Source organism: Lytechinus variegatus, chromosome 15 (assembly GCF_018143015.1).
Source record: "Lytechinus variegatus isolate NC3 chromosome 15, Lvar_3.0, whole genome shotgun sequence".
NCBI classification, from domain to species: domain Eukaryota; kingdom Metazoa; phylum Echinodermata; class Echinoidea; order Temnopleuroida; family Toxopneustidae; genus Lytechinus; species Lytechinus variegatus.
This window is the reverse complement of record NC_054754.1, coordinates 29661416-29683724: the sequence shown is the minus strand read 5'-3', so window position 1 is coordinate 29683724 and position 22309 is coordinate 29661416. Positions and strand designations below refer to the sequence as shown.

General features: G+C 37.0%; 1 protein-coding gene across 1 annotated transcript; it reads left to right on the top strand.

Annotated features, from left to right (window-relative positions):
* Nucleotides 1-101: 101 nt before the first annotated feature.
* Nucleotides 102-19679, top strand: LOC121428920 (putative GPI-anchored protein pfl2). The gene is made up of 7 exons (XM_041625810.1): nt 102-367; nt 3205-3322; nt 4120-4274; nt 14535-14661; nt 15234-15314; nt 17122-18639; nt 19280-19679. Exons 1-7 carry the CDS (start codon nt 293-295, stop codon nt 19447-19449), a joined length of 2244 nt encoding a protein of 747 aa, XP_041481744.1. The 5' UTR covers nt 102-292; the 3' UTR covers nt 19450-19679.
* Nucleotides 19680-22309: the final 2630 nt, after the last annotated feature.

The following is a 22309-nucleotide window of genomic DNA, read 5'->3' as shown; positions in this document are numbered from 1 at the left end:
ATGGGAAGCTTAGAAGATAACAAACAATGGCTCATGCTCTACTTTATAATGTCTTTTCATCGGTGTTATATTTTGGGGAATTGTGGTCACCCAAGCTTGGAAAAGGCTGCAGAGAACAATATTGAGATGGAGGATTGAGAAACAAACATTCCTGGACATGCTTCAATGTTTCCTAAGAATTCGAATGATCAGATCAGTCTGTCATTCCGAGATGATCTAGTTAATATAAAGTTTCGACACATTTACATGCTGATTTTTGGTTGTTGTTTGATCTTCATAGAATTTTGAAAATATGGGTGTTTTGGATAAATTCTTGTTTTTTACATGCCTTGTTCTTTATTCACAGAGAGTGATCAATGCCTCATCGGTAAGTTCTTCACTCATTATTCTTCATTAATAATAGGGTTCTTGTTTTATACTCACTTGGCCTACAAGCAGTTGGTCTACTGTCCTGGGGCGGTATTCTGAGGTCATTTCATCTTTAAAATATTTTATCTCCTAAAATGAAATTGGTATTCTGAGATGACATTTTATCTCTCAGATGAAATTCAAAATTTAATCTTGCGTATAAATTTTATCTTGCGTATCTACGATGATACGCAACAGAGCAGTAAAAAACTCCTGAAAGAAAAACTCCTCGAGAGAAATATATGTGTATATCTGAAATTATTTACCCTCATTATTTACGTTCATTGATAATTACATAAAGGAAAAATAAATCTTAATTCTCTCTGATTTCTTAAAATAAAATTTATCAATTTTTATACCAAAGTCCAATATATATTAGAACTATATATCCACTTTAAATTCACATATCGGTGCCTTGGCATTGCAGTTCCAACTTTTTCAATCCTATAACACGCATTCATTCGTATTTATTTATTATCATTGTTGTTAGTACTGTTTCTTTTTAAAATCATTGTTATTACAATCATTTATCATTTTTTTTCTCTTTTCCCCTTTTGTTTTTCCTTCTTTTTCGATTTTGTCTCTCCCCCTTCTCTCAACAATCGATTTAGAGACACATCATTCCTTTCACTAACCGTTACGTCTCTAAAGTAATTTCATGTAGTATTTATTCCATTACTCTGTAAACATGTGATTGTATTTGTAAATACTTTGTAAATATAATTGAAATGATTTTGAATATGTTATGTTCTATATGATAGTGTTCCCAATACCCGAATTAGGGTGACATGGGTAAATAAATAATTGTCATTGTCAGTGGCTGCGAAGAAAACCCCATCGCGTATCTGGACCATCTGGACACTGCAACGCGGACTCCCAAGGTACTTTGAAGAAAAAAATAAAATAAACTTAAAAGAGGGTAGGGGCCATTTTATTTCTGCGACGTTGATTTCACCAATATTTCTAGGTGAATTAACTCCAAATGTTGACATGAAAATGAAGAAAAATGATATATTCATTGGGAACAACGCCTCAAAGTTATTCCTGTACAATCAGGAAGTATGTCATAAGACTTTTCTTGACTAATATTGTCCTTGAAATGATGCTTGAAAAGATGAGAAAGAAACTTCGAAGAAAAGATGAGAGTATTGTCATTTTTGTTAAAAAGAAATCTCTTCAAGATGCGCAGGCGTATAGAGCAAGCATATTTGAAGTCTGATAAATGACGCAATCTCACTTCTTTGCCACACCTCCTAGCGGAATGGATTCCCATTATAGTTGAGTGATATGAGAGTAATAAAAGCGCGTTTCTAATTGGATATCGATTTAAGAATAGGTGTGTCTTACAGAGATAAAATGGAGATAAAATTGTTCTCAGAATACCGATTTGGAGAGATTTTAAGGGTATTTTATCTCTCTGATTTTAATGGAGATAAAATATTTTATAACATCTGATATATGGATCTCAGAATACCACCCCTGATAGTCTTAACCTATTAGGATGCCGTTTCATAAAGGTATTCGTAAGTTAAGTGCTACTTCAAGAATGGCCGGTGATCCATTCTTACGTGCTAAACCAATGCCAATGAACATACCATTTACCATAATAAAGGATCACCAGTCGCTCTTAACTTAATAACAGCTTTATGAAACATCCACCCGGCATACATGATGTTTATTTAGAGAGTTGCAAGAAAATGTTTGTATCAGATTTAAGTTAAATTTAATTAATCGCGAATGTGGAAATGATCACTAGACCGCTTTCGATATAGTTGGAAATTGGACGTATCACTTGTGAATATGAATCTGAAATTTGCAATTGATTGCAAATAAGTTTTTTTTATAGTTATAAATACTTTCAGGTATATAATTATTATGATAATAGTTATAGTAATAATCATATCGATGGTAATGAAAATAAAGAGCTCAATACTTAATGTTTCTAGGCGCTTTGCAATTAAAGTATTATTACCCTTCATGCCCTTGGGTTGTATTCTAATAAATGTCTTTTCTCGATACATTTATTTGATCTTTTCTCAGAGATATGGTACAATCTGTATGTGGATGCCATAACTCTAGTCACGATACTCCACTAATAATTTATGTCTATAATCTAAACAAAATAAGAATAAATCAGTGAAAAATCGTCTTCTTGTTTTGTGAAGGGAAACACAACCATCATCTCGTGTACATAAAACATGTCCTCGTGCAAGAATTGTTTCTTGTGACTTTGTGAGAGACCAATGAGAGACAACTGCAACAACTGCAATGGCCATCCCTGCAAGAAAGGAGAGCCCAGGCAAAGGTTGCGATGATGTTCTGCATTAAGAACTCATTAATATCCATCCCGGAGGCTACTCTGATCCCATCTCTCCATTCCTCACAAAGAGGTCATAACCAGAAATTACAAGTACCATTTGCTAGGACACAGACACTGCAAAAAAGCTACTTTCCTGACGCAACCAGGCTATGGAACGCTCTTCCACAGGTCGTTGTCTCATGTATACCTCTCTTCCAAGTTTCAACAGAGAGGTACAGAAAATCCAGCTCCGTTAACTTTCTACGGATGTCTTTTTAGCTGCACACTCTTGAGTTCATTTTAGACCCCTTATTTGAGACACTGTACATACATTGCACCTGCACAACAGTACGACAATACGCCAGACGGTGGCCTGTACTTATAGAGAAGAAGAGACAGATGAGCTATCCATTTTATCATGGACCTACAGTACTAATAATTCCATAATTTTATTGATGATTATTAGTGAAATTAATGATTACAATTTACATTCACAGAATTGCAGAACAGAGCCGTTTGAATGTCGTGAAGAACAATGCGAGGCAACCAACTCTATCGCATATAATGGAAGTAATTATGAATGGGAGGATGTTAATACCGATACAAATATACGAGGTAAGTTTTGTGGATCAAGGGGGGAGGGGCACATAGTCTTTCGGTTCTTCTTTGGCTAACACAATGGTTAGCAATCTATCATGATCATCGTTGCATGCATTGAACAAGTATGCATGCCATTATGTCGTGTAATCTCTGTGAGATGACTTTAAATCTCTCAAAACTGCAAGGACGGAAGTCTCTCCCTTAAGGTTGGGGGTCCAGCGACAGAAAAAATTGACAAGCAAATAAAAAAAAAAAAAGGCTGTGTATAGGTCATTTCGACCAAAATGTATTTGACAAGCAAACAAAGTAAAGAAAAAAAAGGGGGTTATCACCCAAAAAGTAAGGTCATCTCGTCCAAAATACAGGTTTTATTTCGATTTTCAATTGATGTATTTCTTTCCATCATAAGAGATAAAAAATTGTAGGGGGACATCTGATATTGTGTCCCTTCTATACTATTTTTTTTTGGGGGGGGGCGTACCCTCTGTCACGCTAGGATTTCCGCCCATGCAAAACTGGATTCTGAATTTTCGTATTTGGTGAGCTGTATTTTATCGGCTGTTATGATAGCAACAGGGGTTGCGGAGCGAAGTTGAGGGGGGAGTGAGGCTATTCTGTTTTTGAAAAAAACTTAAAAATTGTTATTATTTTTGATGTGGTTATTATCATTATCATTATTGTTTTATTATCATCATCATTATCATCATTATTATCATAATCATAATTATTATCAATATTATTATTGTTAATATTATTATTATCAATATCATCATTATTATCAATATAATTATTATTATCAATATTCTCTGCAGGGGATGATCTGTGTAAGCTTCTCTGTAGGACAACAGGACTGCCTGTAAATTTTAACGATGACAGGCCTGGGGACTTTGCGGATGGAACCCAATGCTGGGATTGGGACGAAAGTGATATTAAATCAACTAAACGATGCATGGGAGGACAATGCCAGGTAAAGGGTCAACGGAATGGATATAATATTAATCTGTGCTTTTTAAAGACAGTCAGTCGGCAAGCCCTGAAAAAGTAGCTTCTTTTATCCAAGTGATATTCATGACTATAGGGTTTTTGCATTATTAATGAGCTTGGTGCGAACCAAAACACCTCTTTTTATTCTGCCATTGCTGCTCTAAATATTAACCAAATTTCATATTTTTGGTATCTTTGTGAAGAAGAAGAATCATCTTTTAGGTCATGTGTTTGGAATTTTAAAAAAATGTTGTAATATAGGGAAAACTTTTGATATAAAACATGAAACAAAATGATTTTTTTCATGCAACAAAAAAAATTTGTTTTCACACTTGATTTCTGTTTGAGCACAAATGATTTTTGTCTCACCTGCGAAGCAGAGTGAGACTATAGGCGCCGCTTTTCCGACGGCGGCGGCGTCAACATCAAATCTTAACCTGAGGTTAAGTTTTTGAAATGACGTCATAACTTAGAAAGTATATGGACCTAGTTAATAAAACTTGGCCATAAGGTTAATCAAGTATTACTGAACATCCTATTAGAGGTTCATGTCACATGACCAAGGTCAAAGGTCATTTAGGGTCAATGAACTTAGACCATGTTGGAGGAATCAACATCGAAATCTTAACCTGAGGTTAAGTTTTTGAAATGTCATCATAACTTAGAAAATATATGGACCTAGTTCATGAAACTTGGACATAAGGTTAATCAAGTATCACTGAACATCCTGCATGAGTTTCACGTCACATGACCAAGGTCAAAGGTCATTTAGGGTCAATGAACTTTGGCCGAATTGGGGATATCTGTTGAGTTCCCATCATAACTTTGAAAGATTATGGATCTGATTCATGAAACTTGGACATAATAGTAATCAAGCATCACTGAAAATTTTGTGCAAGTTTCAAGTCTCATAATTAAAGTCAAAGGTCATTTAGGGTCAATGAAATTTGGCAGAATCGGGGGTATCTGTTGAATTACCATCATAACTTTGAAAGTTTATTGGTCTAGTTCATTAAACTTGGACATTAGAGTAATCAAGTATCACTGAACATCCTGTGCGCGTTTCAGGTCACATGACCAAGGTCATAGGTCAATGAACTTTGGCCGAATTGGGTGTATCTGTTGAATTACCATCATAACTTTGAAAGTTTATGGATCTGATTTATGAAACTTGTACATAAGAGTAATCAAGTATCACTGAACATCCTGTTCGAGTTTCAGGTCACATGATCAAGGTCAAAGGTCATGTAAGGTCAATGAACTTTGGCCATGTTGGGTTTTTTTGTTGAATAACCATATCTCTGTAAGTTGATTGGTCTAGTTCATAAAAAGTGGACATAAGAGTAACCATGTATCACTGAACATCTTGTGCGAGTTAGAGTAGTATTCAAAGTCAGCACTGCTGCTATATTGAACCGCGTGATGCAGGTGAGACGGCCAGAGGCATTCCACTTGTTAGATCATAATAAAGCTGAAGATCTACGCTTTAATATGATATAATTTGTAAAAGAAGATATATCTTAGATGGGTCAGCAGCCAGCTTTTCATAGGCCAAGTACATTTAGCAGCTCAAAAACAAGAATACTGCACTCTGATTGGTCACAGAGACCACACACCCAGGCAAATTCCAATGTTCCCCACACTGGGCCTCTGCAAGGTCACACTCACCATGTGGTAATCTCTTCAAATAACCCGCGCCTGTTGTTGTGAAAACATTATTCAGCCAATCAGAACTCTGGATTTTATGTTACTCAGAAATTTTAGAAATCTCGTCTTGCATCTTGATGGAAAAAGCTGGCTGCTGACCCATCTAAAAGATGCCACATATCAAGAGTGACATTGTAAGAAAGTATAGAGTTTGAGCTTTCTGATGATATAAATAATGTTGGTGCCTAAAACACAAAATGTTGCACAATTTGCAAGGGAAAACAGAGGAAGAAAATTCTGTTTGATGCATCTTTTCTGGTAAAAAATTCACTTATTTATCAAAATATTTCATTCAAAAGAAATAACCAATATGAAAGAGTAACATTTATTCTTCCCAATGGTACAAAAATAATCAATCTTACTCCAGGAGAAAGTGGTTAAATTCTTTGAGAAAGAAAGTCTCACAATTCACGAGATTTTGCAGGGACATGAATTCAGCCACGAGAGGACTTGGATAAATCTTGCCCATTTGCTCATTAACACAGGGGCTTGCCGACTGACTGAAGAGGGTCGTGTGGTCTCCGGGTGTGGTCTATAGGTTACAGTGTTGCAATCGAGATTGTGAAGTTGTGAATTCGAATCCCCACATGGCCATTATAGCTCCACTTTAACGAATAAGACCCCGGGATAAGACCCGAAGATATTTTCTGTTGTCGAAAGGGTCGGCCACTATAATAGGCACGTGTGATATATTACCGCACCCAGTCGCAAGACAGGTCTCTGTACATGTATAGGTCGCTAGCACATGTGCAAGTGTTGTACGACCTCCAGTCAAGTAAATGCGAGTACTTTGTTGTCCCATCTCTCGCACCAAGTCGTATAACGTTGAACATCACTCACACGATGATCGCCCGACCGATGGCACGAGCCCGGGTACGGCCTGATGCGAGTGAATTGATCGTATTTGATCGCGTTCGGATTTTGAACATGTTCAAAGTTCAGTTGTAACCAGTCACGACCACCTCGAGTTCGTGCGACCGTCTACAACGAATGCAAGTGCTCGCAAGATACCAAGAGATCGATCGTGCAACAACAAGAAAAACTGTTGCAGGCGGTCGCAAACTGGTCGGACGTCAATTGTGAAAGGGGCTGAACGGTCGCATACATGCGAATGCAACGGTAGTGGAATGTTGTAAGCCGTAATTTTGATCGGTCTTGCAACAGTCTTATATTATTGCACCCAGTCGCAAGGCTGGTCTCTGTAGGTCTCTAGCACATGTGCAAGTGTTGTACGACCTCCAGTCGACTAAATGCGACTATACTTAGTTGTGCCACCTCTCGCACCAAGTCGTACAACGTTGAACAACACTCACACGATGATCACCCGACCGAAGGTACGACCTGGCGAGCGAATCAATCGTATTTGATCGCGTTTGGATTTTGACGTCCGACCAGTTTACGACCGGCTGCAACATTTTTTTCTTGCTTTTTTACGATCAATCTCTAGGTGTCTTGCGAGCACTCGCAGTCGTTGTAGACAGTCGCACGAACTCGAGGTGGTCGTGACTGGTCACATCTGAACTTTGAACGTGTTCAAAATCCGAACGCGATCAAATACGATCGATTCACTCGCATCAGGTTGTATCCGGGGTCGTAACATCGGTCGTGCGATCATCGTGCGAATGTTGTGCAACGTTGCACGACTTGGTGCGAGAGGTGGCACAACTAAATTTACTCGATTGGGGGTCGTACATCACTTGCACATATGCTAGCGACCTCCATGTGCAGAGACCTGTCTTGCGACTTGGTGAGATAATATATGGGCCATAAGACTGTTGCAAGACCGATCGCAACGGCTTACAACATTGCATTCCAGATTTTGGAATAAAACTAGTAAAATTTGATGCAAACATTGAGGCAACGAACCTCTTACTATGTAAAGCTCTAAATCATCGTTTATCTTCAAAATTATGACTATGCTACCATCCTTCCTTATAAGATTAACACCACATTTTTTGTTGTGAAGCGAAATAACTAGCTGTACGTTTAAATGTAAATTTAAATTTTTCTTTTGTCCAGTTTTAATATGGACCCCGATAAGACGCACTCGCTGAGCAAATATAATGCATTTGCCTTGTACCTTTTTTGAAGGTATACTACATGACTACGGTATAGTTTGATTTTTTTCACTCTCCGCTCACCCCCTACCCTCTATTTAATATTTGTTACGTTCCCTTTCACTCTTTACTAGTCTCATTTTTTTGTTCGTGTCCGATCTCTTTGATTGCTGATTTTTATAATTACTTCAAGGAACCTGCAGACATAACAAGCTCTGCTTTTTATGCAGGTTCCTTCATATTTCACTTATATTTACTGCCATCATCCTTATTATGTCTTTTGTATGTAATCAAGTGTTTTTTCTTGTATCATGTTATTATTTTTAAAATTTTATTTCTGTTTTGTTATCTTGTGATGTATGAAATTCAATTCGATTCAAATTATTTTTTTTTACCATGTGAAAGGGAGGATGGTATTTAAGTTGAATGTATGGGTTTTCTCCACTTGGAACCTAAATTCCTGTCGCAACTACCTGCAGCATATGGAATCAAATTTGCACCCATTATGTGTTGCTATGTCAGGGAGCCTGGCTCTAGTAATACACGAATCTCAGGTTGTCATTTCCTTCGTATCTTCAAATAATTTTTTTTTAACCTGTTCATATTATTTTCTCTTTTTAGCTGACAAATACACACATAAGCAATGAAATTATCCAACCAAAACTACAGTATTTTGATACATAAGGTGAATATTCGCACATTTTGATCAGCCATTTCTTCGATTTTTTTATTTGATTTTTTTGTATTTCTGTATATTATCATGAAACACAACTGGCTACATGCCTAGAAGAATAAGGTGTGATTTATCTGAATGGCTCGTAAGCTCCTTAACCAATTTATGATATGCATAAAGGGTAAGCCCTGTCAACAAACAGATAAACTTAATGAAAAAATACAAATCGAACCAACGAAGTGTTGAAAATTTCTTCAAATCCGATGTAATCACAAATAGTTATAACGTTATTTTCTCTTCTTTTTTTCTTTCGTTTTTACACTTAATTTCACAGTTATATCCACATCCTAGGCGGTACCGATGGGGTCATCAACTTACTAATATATCATTACATTTTTCTTGCCTGCATAGCAGAGCTCGTACATGCGCTGCTATTCCGACGGCGGTGGCGTCGTCAACCTGGAAACTTACAAAAATTAACGTGAAGTTTTGAAGTGTTATCGTAGCTTTGAACGTATACGGACCTAATTCATGAAATTTAGACACAAGGGTTATCAAGCATCAATGATAATCTTGCACAAGTTTCATAATCATGTATCTTTTTATACATAATTTAGATATCCTGTAAAGGGTAATAAAGTATCACTGATTGCCAGACATGAGGGGCAGGTCACGGGAGCAAGTAATAGGTCATTTCGGGTCAATGAACTTAACCTTGTTGTATTAATACACTGCAAAAATTCTGGTGTTGATTTAACACCAACCCGGGAATCTATGTCCACACCAGAGAAGCATTGAAACAACTCTAGTTTGGAATCAAACCGATGCTGTTTTGATACTAATTGGTGTTGTATAAACACCTATCTGGTGTTAGACCAAAAAGCGAAACTGGTGTTGTTTAACACTCAGGTGTGGACATATATAGATTCCGGGCTGGTGTTAAATCAACACATGAGCTTTTGCAGTGTAAGGTTGAGATTTTGAATTTTAACGATCATCCCAATTTTATAAAATATTCATTCAATGATGAGTGAAAATTGGTAAATTCAATATTCAAAAGTTATAGGTCATTTGGGGACTATAAACTGATAACTTTAAAACACTTAGCACAGGGTTAGGGTTGTAATTTTTCACGATTTTTTTGTAAATATCAGTGTGTATCCTGTTAAATATGGATAGAGCACCGTTAACACGTATCAGAGATTAGTATACTTTCAAGTGTAGGTTACTAGATAATTTCACATCAATTATCTTGATAAGAAATTTTATTTTGTTCATATCTTAAACATAAGCAATCAAATTAGATAAAACGTGTGTAAAATTTTTATTATGATAATTATAAACAAGGTGGTTCACTAACCACGGGTCTCGCCTGATTTAACAATCAATAGAATCCGCAAAATGATCTTTTGACCCCTTGATGACCTTTGACCTTATCGTCCTCATAAATATACATCTGGTATTGTACAAAGAGTAAAATACAATCGATGCAGATATAACAAAATGAAAGCAAGTTGAACAAAAACTTTGAAAACTTGGAAAGGATGGACATAAGCTCACATGATTCATTGACTTGTTGACCCCCAGATGACCTTTGACTCCATTATCCCCATCGGCACACAAGCGATATTCACATGAGCAACGTGTGATTAAAATTGATGTAGAAATATACGTTAGTTGAACAAAAACTTCCAACAAGGATGGACATGACCTCATATCATTTGACCTTTTGACCCTTTGACCACAGCATCCTCATATAGGCACACGTATTACACAAGGATCATTATTTACCAAAGTTGACCATAGCTGAAAGAAATGAGAGCAACTTGAACGAAAATTTTAACATTTTTGTAACAGACTAGCACACCAGGACCAACAGGTTAACAGGAAAAGTGATCACGAGGTTCGTTCATGCAAGACAACAAATAATGACACGAAATGGAAAAATTTAGTCAATGTCAAAGATAATTATTTTGAGATCAACGATCCTATTAGGGTTTTGTTAAAAAAATAATGATTCTGTTTGAGATCAACGAACCTAGTAGGGTTTTGTTAAAAAAATAATGATTTTGTTCTCTTTTTGAAAATCATTCCTCTTTTAATTATTTTCAAAATCGGTACTTCTATATTTAATTGTGTAACACAGGCATTCAGTTTGTTTCTCAATTTCATGTAAAACAAAGTTTGATTCTTCTTTAATTTGTTGGATCTCGATTGTTGCATCCTATTGTGATCAGAAGAAAAATGCTCCTTCATCATAATAAAATTTGCAAAAATCGAAATGTTCAATTTCATGAAATCGAAAACAAAATCAGTAGTGAATGTGTGACACCATATATAGTCTCTTTCATTTGCATACCATCCATGTTGTATTCTGTGAAAATAAGCGAAAATTTTAATGTCATAGCTTTATCTGAAATAGGATATTGATGAAATAATCAGTGTAATATTGTTTGATTTATGTTTACTCATTCGAATCTAAACCTTTGGCTGGGGCGGAGTTAGCGTCTTTAAATTTATGTCCTAGATTAGGAACAGTCCTTCTGGCAACTCCAGGAATTAATAAAATGGAAAAATTGTCTTGGTAAAAAGGTGGAAAGACAGTGAACGATCAACAGTGCTGCCTTTGAAAACAGCTAATGACTAATTATTCACAGAAGATAACACTAATATGATAATAAAATATGTCGATTGACCCAAAATGACCTGTGACCTAAGACATGTGCAAAACAATCATTCATACTTGACTACCCTTATGTCGATGTTTCATTTGAGCTAGATCCATAATTTTTGTAAGTTATGATGCCAATTCAACACATACTCCCAACCAGAGTTCATTGTCTTGCCCTTGTTCCTGAAACAAGCACAGGGTACTTAGGGATACATTGCCGCTCTTATGTCCAAGTATCGTGAACTAGATCCGTAACGTTTTATGATAACACCTCAAATACCCCCAATATGGCCAAAGTTCGTTGCCCTAAGTGACCTTTGACCTTGGTCATTTGTGACATGAAACTTGCACATGATACTGTACTGGAATAATATAATGATAATATGGGATTTGTATAGCGCAAGTACATGTATATCCACATTTCTGGGTGTTTAAGGCGCCCCTATATATGTATTACACAGGCTAAGCTATATAGCTAGTCTTCCGATTCCGGTGCGCACAGCTATGATGACAATTCCTCGAATACCCCCAACATGGCCAAAGTTCGTTGACCCGAAGTGACCCTTGACCTCAATCATGTGAACTGAAACTCAGGCGGGGTCTTCAGTGGTACACTATTATCCTTATAAGTTTTATGAACTAGGTCTATAAACTTTTGAAGTTATGACATTTCAAAAACTTAACCTTGCTTAAGATTTCGCTATTGATTCCCCCAACATGGTCTAGGTTCAATGACGCTAAATGACCTTAGACCTTAGTTATAAAACTCAGGCAGGATGAAGTAATACTCGATTACCCATGTGTCCGCATTTCATTAACTATGTCCATACCTTACACTTTCTGAGTTATGATGGCAATGTCAAAAACTTAACCTTGGTTAAGATTTCAATATTGACGACGCCTCCGTCGGAAAAGCGGCGCTTACAGTCTCGCTCTGTTATGCACCAACAAATTAAATGAGCGCTTCGCGCTCGCTTTAATTTGTTGGTGAGATATGTGTCTCTTTCTTATGAGTCATATAAATAAATATGACTCATCATGAATCAATGTTCCAAAGGCGCTTGATCACACAAAACAAACTCACCCACCAACACACACAAATATACACACATACACACACATATATATATATATATATATATATATATATATATATATATATATATATATATATATATGAGGGTGTGTGTGTGTGAGTTTGTTTATTTTGTGTGATCAAGCGCCTTTGGAACATTAATTCATGATTTTGCCCCCCCCCATCCGAAAAATGATTCGACGCCTCTGCTTGACGAGAGGTCTCAAGACTGTTCGTAAGTTAAGAATGACTATAAGAACGACTGGTAATTTGTCATACCTGCATAGCAGAGTGATACTACAGGCGCCGCTTTGGCGACGGCGGTGGCGCCAACATCAAATCTTAACCTAAGGTTAAGTGTTTGAAATGTCATCGTAACTTAACAAATATATGGACCTAGTTCATGAAACTTGGACATAAAATTAATCAAGTATTACTGAATATCCTGCTTGAGTTTCACGTCACATGACCAAGGTCAAAGGTCATTTAGGGTCAATGAACTTTGGCCAAATGGGGGTAACTAGCTGTAACTGTTGAATTACTGTTATGTAGTACGTATTTAACTTCCTGTTATTTTTAAGTCATTCACCTTCACTTGTTTACAAACTCTCCCAATGTCATCTAAGAATTCCCAAACCCCCAATCCCATGTAAGTGCTAAGCCTTGACCATAAAAAGACCAACCCTCAGTGACGTAAGCTAGCTTCATGGAAGAAGTATGACTCACACGTCCAGCCCCAGTCACTTATACCAGAGAAAGTTTGATAGACAGTTAATTGTAGACCAATCAGATCAAGTTTAGATCACTCCCACCTTAAATTGTTACACCCCAAAACAAATGATATGAATAAGACTTCTTGATTATCACAGAGAGGGAATACCAACCATAGAATACTAGAACGACACTCAACCATAGAATACTAGACCGACACTCATCCATATGGACTGACTGACTTCAAGACTTAGACGTCCATCCAGTATTAATTCAACTTCACTTCGAATATCAGTCTGATACTTCTAAATTCTTGTACATGTATATTCATCGTCTCCTCATATACTATGAATCTTCGTGTACTTCGAACTGTCAACTGTAACTGATGATTAAATACCTAGTGATTTAAACTGCATAACTTTCGCCAAATTACGCTTCCCTTTAATAATCACCGATCCCATCCCAACATAACATTACCATCATAACTTTGCAAGTTTATGGATCTGATTCATGAAACTTTGACATATTAATCAAGTACCACTGAATATCCTGTGCAATTTTCCGGTCACATGATTAAGGTCAGTGGTCATTTAGGGTCAATGAACTTTGACCAAATTGGGGTATTTGTTAAATTACCATCATAACTTTGAAAGTTTATTGGTCTAGTTCATAAAACTTCGACATAAGAGTAATCAAGTATCTTTAAACATCCCGAGTTTCAGATCACATGATCAAGGTCAGAGGTAATTCAAGGTCACTGAAATTTGGCTATGTTGGTGGTGTTTGTTGAATTACCATCATATCTCTGTAAGTGTTGGTCTAGTTCATAAAACTTGGACATAAGAGTCATCAAGTATCACTGAACATCTCATGCGAGTTTCAGGTCGCATGACCAATGCCAAAGGTCATTGAACTTTGGCCATTTAAGAGGTAATTATTGCTGTCATAACTGTCAAAGTTTATAGATGTAGTGTATAAAATGTGGATATAGGGGTAATCAAGTATTACTGACAAGTTTTAGGTCACATGATCAAGGTCAAATGTCAATGAATAAAGTATTGTATCATTATATGAATGGTGTTTTTTGTGAATAATTATTTTATAGTAGTTTTCAAAGTCAGCACTGCTGCTATATTGAATTGCGTGATGCAGGTGGTGAGAAAGCCAGAAACATTCCACTTGTTTGTGTAATGATGTTCACCATTAAATGTTCATTGGGGATTATATCGCGCGTATAAATGTTCACCAGTCGTTCTTCAAGTCGCTCTTGACTTACGTATACACCCCCATGTCCAAACTGATTGGCGACTCCTAGCTCTTGATTTTTCTCTTTTTTTTCTTTTCTGTAGAATTTTGGTTGCGACAATGTTTTGAATTCCGGTCAGCTTTATGATGCCTGTCATGTATGTGGAGGGGATGGTTCGTCATGTACCTGCTTCCCAAAGATTAATTATTCTCCCACAATCACTAGATTTAGTAAGTAAAATATTCAAGTGAAGTATATAGGGATCCACACCAAATTCACAAAGGCCTTATATGCGAGTAAGTGAATTTTCCCAACGGAATGTGTCTATTAAAGAACAAATATGAAAATGAAGGTCTTTTATCCGTGCTGATAATTTTCAACTTTTTAAATTTTTAAGAAACATAAAAGGTCTTTTATAATAATAACTATAAACACAAATTTGTATATAGCAGCTTTTTTATAAATATATTGCAGCTGTGCTTGTTTTGAAGGCTTATCAGACAAACGTGACTTTTCAAATGAAATGTGTAAAGTTTTTGTAAGACCAAATTTATCAAGAATAATAAAGACCTTTTACTAGCGTATGTGAATTTTTAACGGAAATGTGTATGGTTAAAAAATCAATTAATCATTTATAGAAATAAAGGTCTTACGCGCGCAATTTGTTTCAAATTGAAATGTGTAGAGCTTAAGGACAAATGAGTGAAATAAAGATATTTTGCGCGCGTATATAACGGAAATGTGTACAGTTTAAAAACAAATTGATAGGATGGACCTTCCTGCTTTTGCATTTAAATCACAGTGTTGTCTGAGCTTGCTCGAATACCAGCCGGGGCAACGAACTTAATATTTACCAACAATGGACCGGGAATAAATAATCTAGGTAAGTAATAATGATAGCCATTGTCATGATTCCATGGGCCTTTTTACACGTAAATCTTGAATCATCATTGTAATAATGATTGCAATTTGTCTTAAAATCATTGGACCGTTCATATGCTCACTCGAAAACTGATTTAAATTCGAATTCCCGAACGAAGGCTAGTCTACTGGGCAAACCCTTCACTCGAGTTAAGGGCCTGAAGGCGCAGCCTACTCATGTCTTGTGTACTGAAAGCTCTCTCGTTCAGTAAGTTTTGCATGTGCTAGTCTTTGCGTGGAGGCACACTCTTGTTGATCAAAGTTCCAATCAGGGTCTGTGCCTGCAGACTGAACGAAGACGGTATGTGTCCTTATCGTGTCAATCAAAACACTGCTTCGCAGATACAAACTACGACCATGAGTGCCGGGATGAGTGCAAGACAAATGGCACTTTAGGTAAAATGACCTTTTATTTCTTTCATTACGATGGCAGATTTCAAAGCAAGATATGTGAGCATGCCTCACATAGTAGGAAGCAAAAATTGCATAGACCAGGTGACTAGCATATATATATATATATATAGCACACCAATGAAAACTCAATGTGAATGCATTTGTTGCATTTCTACTTTGAATCTAGCATATGTTGCCTAATGTACTTGGCCAACTATGAAATCCCTGCTATCCGCCGTCTAGCAAGAAGAGGTGGAGTCAAAAGAATCTCTGGTCTCATCCACGAAGAGACACGCAGTGTATTGAAAGTTTTCTTGGAGAATGCCTCCCCCGGGGGGGGGGGGGAGTCAAATATACTGCTCTACACACGCGTGACCAAAGAATTTCCAAACACCCCCTAAACGAGTTTTTCTCTGTGTGCAGAAGTGTTGGAGCAAAAAGGACATCCTTTATAATACATTTTAATTTTGTTTTATCATCCCCACAAAGTCGACCCTAAACATGTAATTTTCCTAGTGTTTTTGACACCCTTATAACGTTACGTACGTAACGTGCCCTATCGTGAAAAAGACATCCTTTTTACGTGTTTTTTTGGTCGCGCATGGTATCCACTCGTCAATGTAAGTGCCCCCCCCCCCCGGGAAATACAACCAGTATATTTCATATAGTGACTGGTAGCAGTCTTATCCGAAATACATTCTGATGACTGGTTGGACTGAGTTTTCCAACATATAAGATTTATTCTAAAGTGCATAGCAAAATACCAAGGGACCATATTATGACTAGGCCTTTGAAGTTGCTCCCATAAATCGGTAACATTTATCTCGCTATCGTGATAACAAAACCTTTTAAAAGCAGAGACGAAACGTTTATTTGAACTAATATAAAAGGAACAAACAAGCAGAATGCTAAAAATTTCATCCAGAGTCGATTAAAGAAAGAAGAAAGTTTTGAAATTTCGCAATTAGATGCGCAACAGTGATATGCAAATGAGAGAGCCGATGACATTACTATTTCTTTTGTGTTCTATTATTTCGATATTTTTTTTCAGATTTGACAATGAGGAGACGGTTCATCTAATTTCAACTATGACAATTCCCCATATAAAGGAAGAAATATTTTTGAAAACGAAATAGTGAATGGGTGATGTCATCGGTCCCCTCATTTGCATACCGACCAGGATGTCATATGTTTTGTGAAAAACTTAAAGGGGGACCTTTTTCTTGACGCTTCACTTCCTCAGTGAGGAAGTGAAGCAATCCAGGTGAGGGTGTGGGAGGGTGCCAGATACCCCAATTAAACTTTTTAGGTTATTTTAAATGAAATATTATTTTTTTCAGGAGCTAAGATAATATTCTTTAATTCTTATTCAACAGGCTTGAGTTCAGGAGGCAGAAATATCATTAATAGTTTTCTACGAATATATGGACGCTACACAGCATTTAACATGACATTTGAGTATTTCCAGGTCTATAATGCATCTACGATACGACTTCTTACCGAACCAACAACCGCACCTCTTGAGCTGAAAATATTTAAGTTCTCATTACCTAGCGTCAACCTTACCATCAACTACTGCCTGCCCAAGCCAGAGTTGTCATCTAGTGTCCTTACAATAGCTTCTACAATTACTTCAAGTTCTTCATCAGCACTGTCTGCTCAATCTTCAGTGTCTCCATCGGTAATGCTGACATCTTTGCCCAGCGTCACTTTGGCCTCTTCAGAGTTGTCATCCAGTGTCCCTAAGATAGCTTCTTCGACAGTTCCTTCAAGTTCTTCATCAGCACTGTCAGCTCAATCTTCAGTGACTCCGTCTCCATCGGTAATGCTGACATCTTTGCCCAGCGTCACTTTGGCCTCTTCAGAGTTGTCATCAAGTGTCCCTAACATAGCTTCTTCGACAGTTCCTTCAAGTTCTTCATCAGCACTGTCTGCTCAATCTTCAGTGACTCCATCGGTAATGCTGACATCTTTGCCCAGCGTCACTTTGGCCTCTTCAGAGTTGTCATCCAGTGTCCCTAAGATAGCTTCTTCGACAGTTCCTTCAAGTTCTTCATCAGCACTGTCTGCTCAATCTTCAGTGACTCCGTCTCCATCGGTAATGCTGACATCTTTGCCCAGCGTCAATTTGGCCTCTTCAGAGTTGTCATCCAGTGTCCCTAAGATAGCTTCTTCGACAGTTCCTTCAAGTTCTTCATCAGCACTGTCTGCTCAATCTTCAGTGACTCCGTCTCCATCAGTAATGCTGACATCTTTGCCCAGCGTCACTTTGGCCTCTTCAGAGTTGTCATCCAGTGTCCCTAAGATGGCTTCTTCTAAAGTTCCTTCAAGTTCTTCATCAGCACTGTCTGCTCAATCTTCAGTGACTCCGTCTCCATCGGTAATGCTGACATCTTTGCCCAGCGTCACTTTTGCCTCTTCAGAATTGTCATCCCGTGTCCCTACAATAGCTTCTACAATTACTTCAACTTCTTCATCAGCATTAATTGCCCTATCTTCAGAGGCTCCTTCTACCATGCAATCTTCCTCAACACTCTTGGCCTCCAATTCATCCATCTCCCTATCTATGGTCGGAACAACCAGTTTCTTCCCTGTTATGACAGCCTCATCATTGCTACAATCTTCCATGTCATCTCCACCCCTAACAATGATGTCTTCTCCTACACTTCTATCGACATCATCTCTAGTCACGACATCCCTTTTGGGTACAACCAGTTCATCAGTGATGGCACAGACCTCAATATTTTCTTCTACTGTTGCAAACATACGCCCAACACCCAGTATGGTTCAATCAAAAAGTGCTGTTGACATGCCAGGTACACACACGGCAACTCCATCAGTCCGTGAGGAAATGACCATGAGTACTGCAACTCCAATACAACCAGAAAAGACAGGTACATAAATATACAAAGAAAGTAACATTTAAGAAATCATTTTCAGAAAAAAATTATATAGTTCACTTTTTAAAGATAATACATCAGAGTAATGTATCTTTGCTCTTTTCACATTTTGGTTAAGTTGAAAATACTGATGGTGTTGTTGCTGTTCATCTACACCAAATCAGTTCATTAGTCTTCTGCAAAAATAAATGTGGAAATTACAAGTACATGTACTGGCGAAAGATTCATATTGTATTTCAAAGTACTGTGTAGTTGATGAACAAGTTTGATCAGGGGCTGCAGAATTTGGGGGGGGGGGGTTCAGCCCCCCACTTCTTTATAAAACTATGTACAAAAATGTAAAAATGACCATATGATTGTGTAATTTTTTGCATGGTCAGCCCCCCACTTTGAAAACCGTTCCGCGGCCCCTATTTATGTAAGGACATATCGATGTTGAATACCAAGAATAAAAAACACTGAGTGTAACTGTTTATTCAAGCAGAAGAACACTACTGCAGCTATCAGGCTCATCACTTTGTGGCATCAATAACATACTGGAATTGCCTGTACATTTTTATCTCCTTGATATTTGATTGTGTTGATCAAAAAACAGATGAATAGCTAATTTTTCCAATACTTTACTTTCTTGCAGTTGGCGCTTCACAACAGCTGAGTGGCAGTGCCATATTTGGAATAGTCTTCACAGTTTTATTTGTTTGCATCCTCATTGCCACCATCGCCATCCTCTGTGTTGTCAACTTTAAAATGCGTCGCACAATGAAAAGAAACGCTGAATCAACCACTCAACTGACACGCCTTTGAGAGAGATCAGTACAATTATTTTCAAGGTTTTATCTATTCCTGCTTCAAACTAAATGTAATTCTGCTGTTTATGACCATCCAACTGCAGACCGATTCAGTTTGGGTGGGCAAAATGTTTCGATAGTAATTTCTAACTTGGGGGTTCGTGATTGTGTTTTTAAGCATTTTTGTCTCACCTGCATAGCAGAGTGAGACTATAGGCGCCGCTTTTCCGACGGCGACGGCGGCGGCGGCGTCAACATCAAATCTTAACCTGAGGTTAAGTTTTTGAAATGACATCATAACTTAGAAAGTATATGGACCTAGTTCATGAAACTTGGCCATAAGGTTAATCAAGTATTACTGAACATCCTATTAGAGTTTCATGTCACATGACCAAGGTCAAAGGTCATTTAGGGTCAATGAACTTAGACCATGTTGGAGGAATCAACATCGAAATCTTAACCTGAGGTTAAGTTTTTGAAATGTCATCATAACTTAGAAAATATATGGACCTAGTTCATGAAACTTGAACATAAGGTTAATCAAGTATCACTGAACATCCTGCATGAGTTTCACGTCACATGACCAAGGTCAAAGGTCATTTAGGGTCAATGAACTTTGGCCGAATTGGGGATATCTGTTGAATTCCCATCATAACTTTGAAAGTTTATGGATCTGATTCATGAAACTTGGACATACTAGTAACCAAGCATCACTGAACATTTTGTGCAAGTTTCAGGTCTCATGATTAAGGTCAAAGGTCATTTAGGGTCAAAGGTCATTTAGGGTCAATGAACTTTGGCCGAATTGTGGGTATCTGTTGAATTACCATCATAACTTTGAAAGTTTATTGATCTAGTTCATTAAACTTGGACATTAAAGTAATCAAGTATCACTGAACATCCTGTGCGCGTTTCAGGTCACATGACCAAGGTCAAAGGTCAATGAACTTTGGCCGAATTGGGTTATCTGTTGAATTACCATCATAACTTTGAAAGTTTATGGATCTGATTCATGAAACTTGTACATAAGAGTAATCAAGTATCACTGAACATCCTGTGCGAGTTTCAGGTCACATGATCAAGGTCAAAGGTCATGTAAGGTCAATCAACTTTGGCCATGTTGGGTTTTTTTGTTGAATAACCATCATATCTCTGTAAGTTTATTGGTCTAGTTCATAAAAAGTGGACATAAGAGTAACCATGTATCACTAAACATCTTGTGCGAGTTAGAGTAGTTTTCAAAGTCAGCACTGCTGCTATATTGAACTGCGTGATGCAGGTGAGACGGCCAGAGGCATTCCACTTGTTTAACTTTAGTCCCATTTTCACACTTTCAGAAACCCGACTCCACTGAAACCTGAACGTTTAATTTCAAGTTGGGATGTTTAGTGACATGACATCTGAGTGAGGGAGTGGAGCAACCAAGAATAAATTCTCTTTCATTTTAGGCATTTGAATTAGTCTGTTTGGAGCACTTTGGTCATAATCCTTGTGAAACTTTAAACAAAAAGGAAGAAAAAAAAAAATTCATCTAACATTTCTGAGGACGCTGGCTGCCCGTATGTGCATACAGTAGGCGAGCTCACAGAAACATCTGATATCGTCTTTACAAGAAATAAAATAATGTGAAGACAAAACCAAGAAGCATACATATAAATGTATGTATAGTCACAGACTACCCCATCATGCCTCACATGTATTTCATATAGGAAACTAATAGTCTTAAGATTTTCTTCCATTATCTATATATGTGTAAGAGGGATGATGTCACACTGCCTCAAAGAAATATTTGTTGCCCTAATAAACCCGTGATCGAAAGGTTGGAAAGGTCGTTTGGTTGATGCATATATATATATATATATATATAGATATATTTTTCATATTACATGTAACTTTGCTATTGCACTGCACAAAGAAAATCACACAAGGGATATTTCTTTAGGCTTCCAGTCTAAAAGCAAATATTTCAGTGTTTTTTATTATAAAGCCATTGTATGAAAAAATTGAGCAAATTCTTCCCCGAATCTAACGTTTTCTCACAAAAATTTGACAGTTTGCATATTTTCGGTCTGCCCCTGCCCCCCCCCAAAAAAAATAGCCTTCATGTTTTGCATTCTATGGTCAGTCAGATGAGGAAAACATAAATTGTAAGGCCTAATGAATTATCTTTCTTGTTTACTTGGATATGAAACACAAAAACAATATGTTAATCATTGGAATCTGGTGTGTTGCCTCTTGAATATAGAATGAATCTGATACTCATTTACAATTAAGTTATCTCATGTGTATTTTGCTATGGGAATATTAGAAGGGTGGTAGCAAAATAAACAAAATATGCTTTATCATTATATCATATACCACATTTCTCTTTTTTAATTTACATATCAAAATGGTGGAAAATGGTTTGTTATTCTTTGGTAAAAATGACATGTACGCAGACACTAGCATTCATTACTTTTTTGGTGTTTTTGTGGTTGTTTTTTAAGAATAAATCCACATCAACAAAATGTTGATTTTGCATAACCAAAAATATAAAACGAGCTTAACACTGAAAATTTAATCAAAAGCGGATGTAAAATAAGAAAGTTATGACATATCAAAATTTTCCAAATTTCAGTTACATGTACATGTACGTCCTGGTCGATATGCAAATGAGGGTACTGATGACATCACTCACTACTTCTGTTGTATTTCATCATATAAAATATGTATTATATTTTAGTTTTCTCCTCATCACCATGTGAAACAAAGTTTTATCCCTCCCTGAACATGTCGAATTACCACTGTTTTAACATTTTGTGGTTCAATCAAATTGGTCCTTATTGTCAGATCTGTAGAAATTGAAATACTGTATAATTCAAACAATAAAAACAAAA